The 14,654-nt window shown below is 48.8% G+C and overlaps 1 protein-coding gene across 1 annotated transcript in view; it reads left to right on the top strand.

The window, feature by feature from the left end:
- The window catches only part of LOC146042630 (NXPE family member 1-like), a 127,779-nt gene that overhangs the window by 83,702 nt on the left and 29,423 nt on the right, over positions 1-14,654 (top strand). Inside the window, exon 3 of the mRNA XM_083162715.1 lies at positions 8,761-8,822. Coding sequence (XP_083018841.1) covers positions 8,761-8,822 — 62 coding nt within the window. The remainder of the gene's footprint in view (positions 1-8,760; positions 8,823-14,654) is intronic.

The raw sequence follows: 14,654 nt of genomic DNA, 5'->3' as shown, positions 1-14,654 counted from the left end.
CCCTTTTGGATCAGAATACAAAAATAAATAAAAATGATTTCACCTGCTGCACGCCCTGTTTACCTAGATTACTTTGAGTAGACCCAAATTTGGTCAAAGGTGTTATTTCATATCCTTCAATTACCGTAAATCTCTTGGCACTAAAGTATTAAAAGTTAGAATCCAAAGGATCTTTATTTTCATTATAAGTTTTTCTCTATCACCACCTGTTTTATTTATATGGTTACCATTTCTATTCCTTTAAATATTATACCATCAGGTGTTGAATTATGGCACAACTTAAAATGTCTCTGCACACTATGATTGCGAAAAAGGACAATGGAGGTGGTGGCACTCTGGGTCAGGTGTTGGAGATGGGGTATGTGGGTGGATGGTCGGCAGCCTATTGAGAGTTTCTAACTCCTAGCATGAAACGTTAGGTGGCAACTTCTGTGGGCAGCAACTTTTCTTGATGAGAGCAAGTCTATTTAATTAGGTGTTGTGGATGATATGAATGTCCCACGGCGTCCCGGAAAAGTGGAAATGCTGTAATCTGCTGTAACGTTTAAAAGTAATGGACTCAGTCTCGGTCCCCATACTCAGTACTAGATCTACAGATTCTATTTTTATTATTTGGAAATTTCAAGTTAGTTGAACTGTATCTTTAAGATACTCTGCAGAACCTTAACTATATATTCTGTATGAACTGTCAGACTATAAATGATATGCTTCCTGTTCATAATATGTACTGTCCATCATCATTATCTTCCCCTAATTATCAGCATTTCTTTTAGCACTAAATTAGTATAGATGCCAGATTTTTGTGAGGCAGCTGCTTCTTTGTAGTCTTACTAAATTTGTTATGGTTTACATTTAATCCACTTATCTTTTGATTCACTATGTAAGATAACATTTTTATAAATGGTCCCTTAGATTGAAGGGGATGAAATGTAGATTTTAGACTAGATGTAGCCTGACTGAGTCTCCCAAAAAGTGATGTTTAACCACTTCGGTGGTATGTCCGGAACCAGTAGGTAGGTGTTCACATGGCCGCCTAGAGGGGGGAGGGAGCGGATACAGGGTGGCCGAGTCCAGACACACACAGTTTTTTTGTTATTTGGTGGCGAGTGTGCTGGGTCTGAGTGCGCCAGAGTCCGTTGTTTATCAGCGGTGGCAGGAGTACGGACGTGGGCGGGCAGCAACACAGAGGTCCTTCTTAGTAGTGTTCCACTCTCCGGCTCCAGGGCCTGTTGAGAGCCCACCAAGTGACTCTACAGTTTACCTTGGCTCAGCGACAGGAGGATACATTGGGAAGGTAGTGCCAGGAGGAGCTGAGACAGAGAGGCCTCCTTCCGCAGGAGTACCGCCCACTCCACAGCATCTGGCTCACCACGCACCCCACATTCCCATCCCAGCCTCTACCAGCAGCAGCAGGTGCCAGTGCACTGTCTCCAGCCCAGCAGTCCCGGACCTGGTTCCCCACACATGTCCAGGTCTCTCTGTTCCATGGTGGGTGGCTGGGTACTCTATGTCTGCTGCCTCCCTGCATGCTGCTGGGGCTGAGATCCAACTCTGGAAGTCAGCATGTAACCCCTGGCAAAGCATGTACTGTAATTCCAAGGCAACAAGCAAGTTAACCCCCTTGCAAACCATGTAGCCCATGGTAGAGCCTGTAACTCCATGGCAAGGAGCATGTTAACCTCTGGCAGAGCATGTTGACCTCTGGCAGAGAATGTTAACCCCTGGCAGAGCATGTAACTCTGGGAAGAGCATATAAATCCATGGCAGAGCATGTAAACCCATGGCTGGCAAAGCATGTTAACCCCTGGCACCAAGCATGAAACCCATAGCAATGAGCATTTAGGTAAGCGGAACTTATGTGGCATAATATGTGTGGTATTATATGTAATAGACATTACAGTGTATGGCATAATATGTAATGAGCAGTACGGTGTGGAATAAAGTGTAATGGGCATTGCAGCATGTGGTAAAATACATAATAGGTATTATGGTGTATGGCATAATGCAGTGGTTCCCAAACTGTGTGCCTAGGCTCCCTGGGGTGCCTCAGGACACTTGCAGGGGTGCCTTGGGTTGGTGGACCAAGATCAATTCCTATTATTTATGGTCAATGTAACAGGCAAAACCAGTATATGTGGACAAACAGAAGCAAATCCTGTCCCTCACCAGATAACCTACATATACACACAATGCACTTCATTTAATATTTTTTTTCTGAATTTCTCGATAAGAAGCAATTGGCCTAGGGGTGCCTTGAAAATATTTTGATGCTCTAGGGTGCCGTGATTCAAAGAAATTTGGGAACCACTGGCATAATGTGTACTGAGCACTGCAGTGTGTGGTATAATGTAACAGGCAATATGGCATGTACTATAATATGTAATGGGTGTGTGAACATGTGTATTAGGCATTTGGTGCGTGCCTTCTGCGCACACTGTCCCTGTAAGCAGTGGCGTAACAATGGGTGGCTTGGGGGAGCCAGCGCTGGCAGAGTGTGCGGGAAGCTCCATCCATGGGGTCCTGGGAAGTTATTGTACCCGGGCCCATGATTTCTCTTGGTGGGTCTGGATGTGCACCAGTGGTGCCTCCAGCTGTGCAACACCTCTTCGCTTTGCCCCCCCCCCCCTGTTGCTCCCCCCTGTCCTCCCCACTCCGTCGATCGTACGTCGGATCTCCCGTCGCTGCTTCTGCCGCCATTTGCACTACATCAGTGACCAGGTGGCAGGGAGGTTCGGGCTGCTCAGAGGGAATCAGGCACGCTCAGGAGTTCAGGCACTCGAGTCCTCCCGAGCCTCCCCGAACCTCCCCAGGGGTGGGCTGGGCCGGGGGGCAGAGTGCCATATGCCCCCCGGGCCGCTTACCCACCCACTGGCTGCGGGCCGCGCTGGTTTAGCTCCTCCAGCCCTCCTGCGCTGGCCGCGGCTTCCAGAACACGGCAGCGGCTACAGGAAAATGGCCACCGGCCTCCTGCACTGAGGATGTGGGGACATATGTGCCTCTGGCACTCTGTGGGGGCATATGTGCCTCTGGCACTCTGTGGGGGCATATGTGCCTCTGGCACTCTGTGGGGGCATATGTGCCTCTGGCACTCTGTGGGGGCATATCTGGCACTGTGGAGGAATATGTGTATTTGGCACTGTGGGGGCATATCTGGCACTGTGGGGGCATATCTGGCACTGTGGGGGCATATGTGTATTTGGCACTGTGGCGGAATATATGGCACTGTGGGGGCATATCTGGCACTGTGGGGGCATTTTTTAAAGGGAAAGAAAAAAGTACTCTCCTTTGTTTGGGGGCACGCTTGTCAGAAAAAATAAATTTTGGTTATGATTGTAAGTTATAAAACGTAACTTTTAATTGGTAATTCTAAAAAAGGCTATAATATGAACAAAAGACACAGACAAACTACACATAACATAAATAGTGGTAAGGAACCACTTATCGGACTCAATAGAGTCCCTCCAGCAATTTATCGCTGGTATCAAGTATGTATGTTGCCGCACTAATGGGCAAGTATTAGATATGTCCACAAATGTGGGTCACTTCAGTACAAAGGGTTACAGTGAAGTGAAAACACTGGTAGCGAAATGGTTAAAAAATATTAACAGGTTACATCCAATAAGTTGTATGGTGTGTGTCCAGTTCACAAATGTATAAACCATGCAGAATCAGCATATAGTTTGGTGAAAAATTGGACAGAGGACACAAACAGACTATACAAAAATTAAATAAGTGGTCAGAGCCACTAGTTGTACTTCAGTTGAGTCTCTCCTGTGGGGGCATATCTGGCACTGTGGGGGCATATGTGTATTTGGCACTGTAGCAGAATATCTGGCACTGTGGGGGCATATCTGGCACTGTGGACATCACATTGTGCGTTGTAATGGGCATCATGGTATGGGGCGTAATGGGCATTATGGTGTGGAGAGCATTGGGTAATTGCCATCACAGTATGGGGTGTAATGGGCATCAAGGTGTGCGGCATAATGTGTAATTAGCATCACAGTGTGCGGTGTATTGAGTAATTAGCATCGCAGTTTTGGGCGTAATGTGTAACTGGCATCATGGTGTTCAGCATAATGTGTAATTGGCATTACGGCATGTGGCTTTATGTGTAATGGGTATTACAAGGTTCGCTAAAATGTGCAATCTGCAGGTAGACAATACAATCATGGTACAGGCCACGTCCCCTTATGATAGGCCACGCCCCTAATTTTCCTGCGCGCCTTCGGTGCGCAAAAGCATTCCGTCTGTCTTACAGTTGGCAGATTATGGGCCAGTGCTCTGTACTTGCCCCCTAGGCTAAAAGTTGCCAGCCAGCCCCTGAACCTCCCCAAGCGTGGCCTGCCATCTTGTCACTGCTGCAGTGCGAATGGCAGGGGGGAGCTCCGGCATAAGATTGCAGGAGTGTGGAGTATTGCTGGGGCAGGACAAACCTGCCCTGGTAGGTTTGTCCTGCCCCAGCATATCCCACCATTCAAGGGGTTAAAAGTGAATTTCCTAATGTATAAATGTTAGTCTTTATATAGGTATACAGTATATGACAATCCGTTACTTAAAAATTGGATTTCTGTGTGATCCAATACTGTCTTGGAGATACAGTATTAAGCACACCTTTACTGTCAGTGTCTAGTGTGTAGATTCCTCATTTGTGGTGCCCTTTTGGCAACTCTATTTCCTCATTTACTGCCCACATTCCCTTTATACCGAGTGGAGTATTCTTTGCTTGTGTCATACAGTATACCGTTTTCTTATATGTTGCTGCTGTTGATTCTGATCTAAAAAATAAATTTGAAGGACCATAATCTCTTAAATCTATTCTCATGTACAAACCCATTTTTTCTGGGTATATTCTTTTGGTCTCATCCTAGATTTTTCTGTGTTTGCCAGTTTGTAAAATTTCTCCTAAAATGTTGTAGATTTTTATTTTTATGTATATATATATATATATATATATATATATATATATATATATATATATATATATATATATATATATATATATATATATATATATATATATATAAATATATATATACATATACATACACACACACACACACACACACACACACACGTGTGTGTGTTCCATTCCCCTCAGGATGCTTATTATGGCTTATGGCGTCTCAGTTTTGTTCTTGAGTGCCCGGCACACCCTCCTCCCCCTGTCAAAATAGAGGGGAAGTGCTTTATATACTCGAGTCTATACTGTACCTATAACCCATAACACCACGGGCCTTATTTTGGTTCATTCTTTCTGACAAAATCCTTCTTAGATGGGCAAAACCATGTGCACTGCAGGGGGGCAGGTGTTACTTGTGCAGAGATAATTAGATTTGGGTGGGGTTTTACTTCAAAGTGAGATCTATATTGCAGTGTAAAAATAAAGCAGTCAGTATTTACCCTGCACAGAAACAAAATAACTCACCCAAATCTAATTCTCTCTGCACATGTTACATCTGCCCCCCTGCAGTGCACATGGTTTTGTCCATTTAAGAAGGATTTTGTCAGAAAGAATGAACCAAAATAAGGCCCCATATTACATAAATTATATATATATATATATATATATATATATATATATATATATATATATATATATATATATGTACATACAGGGCTATTTTTGTGCCGGAACGCCGTTCCTGAAGCTCTTTTGCAAAATGACGTCATCAGGAACGGTGTTCCGGGACCTCCGCGGCCTGCCCCATTGATCTGCCGCTGCGTGTCCGGCCACCCGCCCGTCAGCTGCCCCTGCCCCTGGTATCCCCTGCACACAGTGAGACAGACGCTAGAAGTCATAGTTCACCTCTAGCGTCTGACAGGAAGCACAGCTCTGCGACTTCCTGGTAACGCTGCAGAGCTGTGCTTCCTGTCAGACGCTGGAAGTGAATAATGACTTCTAGCGTCTGTCTCACTGTGTGCAGGGTAAGGCAGGGGCAGCAGCAGCAACTGATGGGCGGGTGGCCTGGCACATATTAACCCCTTGGCAACAAGCTAAAACCCCTGGCAAAAATGATTAACCCCTTGGCAACATCCAATAAGCCCTGGCAACGCATATTAACCCCTTGGCAATGAGCAAGAACCCCTGGCAATGGACATTAACCCCCCCCCCCTTGGCAATGAGCAAGAACCCCTAGCAATGGACACTAACCCCCCCGCCCCCATTGGCAACGAGCAAGAACCCCTGGCAACAGACATTAACCCCCTTTGGCACTGAGCATTAACCCTTGGCAACAAATATAAACCCCTTGGCAACAACCAATAACCCCTGGCAATGCATATTTACCCCTTGGCAATGAGAAAGAACCCCTGGCAATGGACATTAACTCCCCCCCCCCCCCCTTGGCAACAAGCAAGAACCCCTGGCAACGGACATTAACCCCCCTTGGCAACGAGCAAGAACCCCTGGCAATGCATATTAACCCCTTGGCAACCGACATTAACCACCTTGGCAACGGAAATTAACCGCCTTTGCAACAAGCAGGTAATTTATAATTTATTAGAAGCTTGCTGTGGGGGGCAACGTGGTGTGGCATAGTCAGTGTGTATCGATTTTTGTGTGACATCCCATTTTTTGGGACGGTCCTGCGGGAATTAGACACATACATGTGCATGCGTCTAATCAGGCAGGCAGGGGGGCTGAAGGCATGGCCAGCAGTTCACACAGCAACAGGCCATGCCCTCACAATGACAAAACTGCGCCCCAAAAAATTTGCCTTCCACATGAGGGATACTTGTATATAATGCATTAACATCTATGCTGCAAAGTACACAATTAGATGGAATCATGGGTAAAGAATTCAAAGCAGTAAGCAACGCAGTGGTATCCTTCAATGAAAAGGCTGAGCCTTGAACAAGCGGCTGTAAATACACATCCAAGTATGCAGAGACTGTCTGAAACAGTGACCCCCTGGCAGAAATGATGGGTCTACCAGGGGGGTGCTCCAGACGCTTATGCTTATATATATATATATATATATATATATATATATATATATATATATATATATACACACCATACCTCCCAACTTCTGATGTCCCCGAAAATTTTGGAGGGCGTGGCCTAATTCTGGGGCGTGGCCTATACTCTCCCGTGAGGCCACGCCCCCATTTTGGCGCTATGGGGGCATGACCCAGAGGCTCTATGAGCCTCTAGCCATGCCCCCAGCCCCCTGGTTGCGGGAATAGACGATGTGCGCATGCGCACAGCGTTTATTCCCCGCTGCTTAGCAGCTGACAGGGGGGACTCCCAACAGCCCCCCCTCACCGCGGGACACTGCCGGCCGCGGGAGGGACAGTGGGACAGGCCCTGATAATCTGGACTGTCCCGCTGTAATCTGGACTGTTGGGAGGTATGATATACACACACACCTGCCAGCCCCCCTCCCCCCTTAACCTACTTATTAAACTATGTTTAACCTACTTGTTTAGGATTTTCTGTAGCTGGTGGCTGTCCTCCTGGGATGTGATGTGTGACTGCAGGCAACAGCAGTCTTCATGGTCTACATGCTAATAATCTCTCTCCCTGCTGGTACGTACCAGGGGAAAAGGTGGAGTGGACCATTGAAGAGAACTGGGAACTATTGAAGCTGAGGGTGCCCTGCATTCACATAAATCATAGCTGGTTGTCAGTCAGCTTTTAGCAGATACCAGCGGCTGGCTGATCATGGCGGAGGCTAGTCGAAGCATGGGTGAAAGCCGGGGGGGGGGGGGGGGTTTGAAATTCTCGGAGGGGAAGAGGAAACTGCTGAGAGGAAGACCTGCTGGTTCATGCAGCGCTGCCACTGCTTAGGTAGGGTGCTGGTAATAGTAAAGCAACAGTGATGGTGAGGGCTGGTTCACTGGAGGGATGGGGGCACTGGCTACTTACTTTTAAAGGATGTTAATGTCCCAGCTGTGCAGGGGGGTAGCTGTGTTTCTTCCCTGCTCCTCGCCTCTTCCAAAGAACTTAACTCAATACACTAGCAGCATGTGTTGCCGTTCCCCAGTGGCCAGAGCCCATAGGCAATTGCATAAAGCTGCCTAGTGGTGGCGCTGGCCCTGGAGTGCCCCCATTCTTGAATGGGATACATACGGATAATGGGTCAATATTCAGGAGGTTAGAATCCCCGTGCTGGCTTCCTAAAGGAGTGAATCCCGGCAGGGGTCAGGTAAGTATACTTACCCTCCACCAGCCATACTAACCCTCCCTTCTAGCCTTACTCTCCCCACTGGTGTCCAAACCTAATTACCAGACGCCGCAGCCTAAACCTAACCGCCCCACCCTATAGTTGAACACTAACCCCCCTTTTCTAAGTGCATAAACCTAAATCCCCAACCTAACCCTAGGTCAACCTACTAGTGGCACACACAGCCAAACCCCTACTAGTTCATAAACCTCCCCCCCCCCCGCCCCCCTCTCCCTTGCTTCAGTATGCCAGCGTCGGCATTCTGATTGTTTGAATATCTGGCACCTGTCTGCTGACCCATTTGGATAATATATGTATGGATTTAATATACTATAACTTGGGTAATTATCAGGGAAAGGTAGTTATCTTATGTTTCAGAGACTTTCTGTGGCATTATTCAGTAATCATCCCACGTAAATGTTTTTTTTATATTTACTAGGACTTGAATATACAATATGCCAAGGGATTTTCCTGTTGTGTGCATATGATAATGGCTTTGATATTTTATTAGTTTTGATTTGATACCCTTGTTTCATTTGTTTATATAATAAACTAACTACTGTTTGACACCATTTATTTTAATTTCAAGGTCTAATGTCAGAGTGGAGATTCCAATAGACTTTCACAACATCAATGTGTCTCACTGCAACAGTAAGTATGCTATCCTGCCTTCAAACATAAGTGGGCCAAGTTGTTATTTGCTGTTAAATTCTGTTTCTGTGGCGGTTATTCAGACCTGAATGCAAATCACATTTTTAAGCAAATGGGCAAAACCGTGTGCACTGCAGGTAGGGCATATGTAACGTGCAGAGAGAGAGAGAGCGTTAGATTTGGTCAGAGGCGTATCTCTTGGATACAATGGAGTCATCTACCACTGGGCTTCTGCTCCAAAGGGGGCACCTCTCCTCCCCTGCAAGTTTGAATCAGTTCTTTGAAAGCTGGTAATATCGCTTATGTGGCTGACTCCCCCTCCTAGCAGGACCATAGATGTCACAGTCTCTTTATTTAAATATAGTATACATAACATAAATACATACATATACACATGCATACATATATTTATATAAGGTCCATTGTGTGTGTGTGTCAAGGGGGGGGGGGGGGGGCAATATTTATCTTGCCTCCGGGCAACTGGGACAAACTTGCCACACTGGATTTGGTTAAGTTATTCTGTTTCTCTGCAGGCTAAATATTGTCTTTATTTTTACATTGTCATTTACTGTGTACTTCAGTCTGAACACATCATAACCAAATTTAACTCTCTCTGCACACATTACATCTGCCCCACCGTTTTACCCATTTGCTAAAAAATGTGTTTTCCGATTAGATCTGAATAACTCCCCTATATTTCAATTAAATATAAAATCATTATTATAAATTATCAAAACAAATGTAATTTAATTTCTTTTTTTTTGGTCTCTAGCTCCAATTTAGCTGTACAAATCATTTCAGACTTATAGTAATGAATGTAATATTATTCTATTAATAGTTTGGTGTTCATCATTTCATCATTTAACTGCCTTTTAGCAGCGGCAATTTTTATCCTACAGTATGTAAAAATTTACTAATATACAGTTGATTGATCTACAAATGGAATGCATTTGATACGCATGTAGGAAATGAAACCCCAAATCTGTGAATGTCTACCTCTAGGAAAGTGTCACTAATTTGCAAGGAGGGTTTCCAGAGAGGGGTGAAAAGACGCATAGGTTTGAGACTGAGGTGAATCGGTATATACCAGGTCCATTAAACAAGTGTAAATAGATATAAAAATTCTATACATAATATCTGGGTATGGTATCACTGGCCGACGGTCATGATCTCGACGGTCAGTATACCGACATTGGAATCCCAGCCGCCTGTACTCACTGTGCTCGCCACAGGTTCTATTTTGCCTGTATGGGGTTCTTGGATCCCACAAGGGAGAATAGCCCCTGTTGGTTGGGATCCTGACTGTCGGCAGTCAGGATTTCCACATCGGTATACTGACCGTCGGGATTGTCTTGGCAATGAATAGAATTTTAAAATGCAATTAATCGCATGATTTTTCTGCAATTAATCACATTGTTGGTGCCACTTACCTACATGCTTATTGCCAGGGGTTTCATGCTAATTGCCAGGGGCATTACATGCTTGTTGCCAGCAGGATTACATGCTTGTTGCCATGGAGGGTTACATGCTTGTTGCCATAAGGAGTTTACATGCTCATTGCCCAGGGGGAGTTAAGTGTTGTGGGAAGGAGCAGCGCTGCAAAGGCACTGAATCTCTGACAGCATTTGAGACCCTGTGCCCCTCCAACAATGACCGCTGCCTCAAAGGAGACAGCCGCTAGAGGTCCTCCTTCACCTCTAGCGTTTGTCAGTGTGACTGTAAGCCCCAGGAAAGAAGGGGTTAATGCACCCCGACCCAGCGCTGCAAGGGTGACAGGAAGAGGCAGGCTGGAAAGGAGGAGTGAGGTGTGTGTCCAGCCACCTGGAGAGTGTGCCCGCAGTCAGCGCCGGAGCAGAGCGGAGGAAGCGGGTGACGTCACCGTGACCCCCGCCGACCTCCAGCGGGGATGTGAGACGGGAGGCGCAGTGGAACAGCGCCTGTCCCGCCGCGCCGACGGTACGCGGAGGCAGCCACTCCCGCATCGAGTCGAGGCGCAGGTGCGCCCAGAAGAAGGTGACCCCCGCCGGGAAGAGAAAGCTGAGGCGGCATATATGGAGGGCGGGAGGCAGCCGGGCTACTCAGCGCTGCAAGGAGCGGCGACCCCCGCTGACCCCCACAGTAAATAGGAGCACGCACCGCGCTGGCCACGCACTGAGGGGCTGAAAAGGGAAGAATCCCTCAGCGCCCAACACCCACTAGCCGCACCTGTAGCGCGGCGAGGTGGTGAACCCCGCTGACCCCACTACCCATCAGCCCCAGAAGGAGACAGAGGGAGAGGTGGTGACCCCCGCTGACCTCCCCGATATAGCAGCGCCAGAGACACGCCGGGAGCAGCCCGGAGGCGCCCGACCCCTACACCGACCCCTGCACCGCAGACATCCACCAGAGGACAGAACAGCACACAAGAGTGTGCTGCCCCAGCAACAGAGAGGCCGCACAGAAGGCGCTGACTCCACTGCCGCAGCCAGCCAAAGAAGTGAGAGGGGCCCTGCAGGTTGCCGCACTCATCTGGCTAAATCCATGAGGCCATTGAGGGAGACGGCCTCCATCTTGAAGTTCTAGGAGGGAGAAGGACTTGCCGCCATCTTGCCACCTAAACGTGAGTGTTGCCTTTGAGGCCCTTTAGGGATCCGACATTGCACCTGCTATAGCCCCACCAGAGCCATACCCAACACAGAGGTAGCCCCCACATCCTTGGAGTTGGGCACTCCCCCGTTAGTGGCCTGCCCGCAACTTCCAGGCCATCGGTCTTTCTTTCCCCGGGCCGCCCTACCCAGTGAGGAAACTCGTTCACTATAAGGGCCGAGAAGGCCTCCTCACTGCTGCTAGGACTGCCTACCCTCTTTCCCCGAGAACTACGTGGAGTACTCTTTGTCCCAATGCAGGATACCCTGGGTAGAGGGCCAGTAAATACCCAAGACATTAGGCAGACCCTACCCCTGTACCACGACTGGATATGTGCACCACCATGGGCCCCAGCCAAACCCTTGTGCACAGGTCAGGTCTTTAGGACCTGTAACTCAGGACAATAGGTATTTTGATAGGTTCATGTATGACATGTTAATGTGGTTACCGGTGACCTTAGCTTAGGTTGGATACGTTAATAGTAAATCTGTGTATTGTTCAGGTAATTGAACCACACCTAAGTGCCGTCCGTATGTTAGAGAAAAGTGTGGTGTGGCAAGGGAAAAGTGTCGTAAAACATTTCCTGTTGTTTGAAGGTTTATTGCACTGTAAAACATTTCCTGTTACTTGCATGATTATTGCATAGTAGAACATTTCTACACTGTTGCCCACTTGTAGTGGAAATATTGTGACGCACTTACAAAAAGAGGTTGACGTCCATAGTGACTGCTTTGAAAATAAAAGGTCAACCTAACCCAGTGGTCGAGTGTTCTGTGCCCATTCCTGTATCAAGAGAAGACTCCAGACTGAGATCCGTGAGTTTGGGGAGGCACGGCCCCCACCGCATCTATAAGGTAACTCTTTCCCCTTTGGGGTGTTTACAATTTTCTGGCGTCACGAACAGGATCTAGTCAACGCGGAGTATAATCCGATACCAGGATGGACGCAGTACAGGTCGGAGGTGGACAACCACCCGTCGTGGCCCCCAGCGGTGATCAACAGATGGCCGCCCCAGTGGTAATACCTGCACCCGCAACGGCACCTCACGCTCCCATTACACTACCCTACTACTTCGGGGCCCCATGGATGCTGACATACAGTGGGGACCCCAACAAGGGCGCCACATTCACGGCCTTCAAGAACCAGATGAAGTCCATGGCCCAACTCTACACCCCGAGAGAAGAGCAGAGGGTACAGATCCTCATCGGCCAACTCACGGGCTCCGCCCTCAGCGAGGTCGAATCGTGGGCAGACGACCAAAAGACAGACACCGAACAGATCTTGAACCGGCTGGCCACGATCTTCGAGACCGCCACCCTCCCAGAGTTGAAGATGCAACTCTACGGTCGGAAACAGCGACCAGGCGAAACCCTCCGGGACTTCGCCCTTAGCCTACAGAAGGCCCTGAAGCTCATCCAAGCGGCCGACAAAGATGAGGTTCGTAACAGTGACGAGGCTCTCACTCTCCAGTTCGTGGAGGGAGCGTCGAACCCCATCATCAAGACCCAGCTACGGATCCTAAAGATGCAGATGCCGGGAAAGTCCTTTGCCGACTTTAAGAACACCGCCATCCTGACCATCGGGAATCACGCTGACCCCGAAGCAGAATATCCGGAGATGGCGGGGGATCGAGGATCTGTGGCCACGAGCTCTGAACAAGTCGGCCGATTAAAAGACCGGACCATCCAGAGTTGCCAACCGCCAGCGGGAAATTCAGACCAATCCCTCCAGCGCCAGGTGGAAGACCTGACCCTCGTGATGGCCGCAATGGAGCGAGACATACGCCAGCTGACACAGCAAACCGCGTCTAACCGCGGGGAGGCCAGATGGAAGACGGAAGGACAGCAGTCGAACCGGAATCGATGGGACCCACCACGAGAAGATAGGAGGCGAACCTCGGGGAGAACACCGGGAGTAGACTCAGACCCGGAGGAGTGGTGGGCCCAATACGTAGGACGATGCCCGAGGATCAAAGTGGCGATCAACGGGATAGAGACAGTGGCCATGATCGACACCGGGTCACAAGTATCAATGATACAGTTACCCATTCTCCAAAAGTATTGGGGAAAAGAAGTACCATTTAGACAGCCCCCCACGGAAGTAAAAGTGGTCGCTGCCAACGGCCGAGAGGTCAACTGCAACGGGTACTGGGAAGCCGACCTGAAGATCGGACGAACAGACTTACCCAAACAGGGGTATTTAGTGATCACCTGTGGGGAAGGAAGGGTTGCCCCCATCATCCTGGGGATGAACATACTAAGAAATTGCCCTGACGAGCTGATCGCGGCATTAAAGCAAGAGCAAGTGAACCAAGATCAGGCTGGGGAGATCAACCTGCAACACATCATCTGCGTCCAGGGGAGCCAGGTGGAGAAGAGGGCACTGACCGCACGTATCCAAGGAACGGTCAAGTGGTTTAATGTCCGAAAGGGATATGGCTTTGTTAACCGGAATGACACGAGAGCTGATGTCTTTGTCCATCGGACGGCCATGAAGAGGAACCACCCAAGGAGGTTCCTGCACAGTATCAGAGAGGGCGAGGCGGTGGAGTTCGATGTGGTAGAAGAAGAAAAGGGTGCCAAAGCGGTGAACGTAACTGCCCCAGGTGGGGTGCCGGAAAAGGGAAACCGGTTTGTCCCCGATAGGCGTCCTTCCCGCAGGCGCTCTTACCGGTGTCGAGGTGGGCGCTACCGCACCAACGCCAATGCCCCCTCCCACTGGACTCTACACCCAGGGGAAACGGTGGAGGATGTCGGTTGGCAGATAGGAGCGCCAATTCCCATCAGCCCAGTACCACGGCATCCACCCTCAGGAGTGAACACTGCCTCCGCCAATAGAGAAGAGAAGCCGGCTGCAGAAAAGGAATGGACACCCCTCGACCCTATCGTTAACAGTCACCCACGGCGTAGATTTCACCATAAATGGGAGGCCGAGCCCTACATGGCCACCAAGAGCCCGACAGCAGAAATCGAAGTCCACCAAAGCGGAGAACCGGACGGGACTCGACTGCACTGGGTACATCACAACCAGCCTAAGTCGTACTCTCGACAGACGGAGGACCCTACCGTCGCCCCCAGGAGCATGCCCAGGGGCCCGCAGGAACTGCTGTTGAACGTAGGGTGGAGCATACCGTCCATCCCGGCTATACTGACCACAGAACCTGTAGAAGACTACGTGACCCCGGCGCCAGCAGAAGAAGCGCCAGCG

This window comes from Crinia signifera, chromosome 19, assembly GCF_055691185.1.
Source record: "Crinia signifera chromosome 19, ASM5569118v1, whole genome shotgun sequence".
Lineage (NCBI taxonomy): Eukaryota > Metazoa > Chordata > Amphibia > Anura > Myobatrachidae > Crinia > Crinia signifera.
Note: the sequence above shows the minus strand (reverse complement) of the source record. Positions and strands in the feature narration are given on the sequence as shown.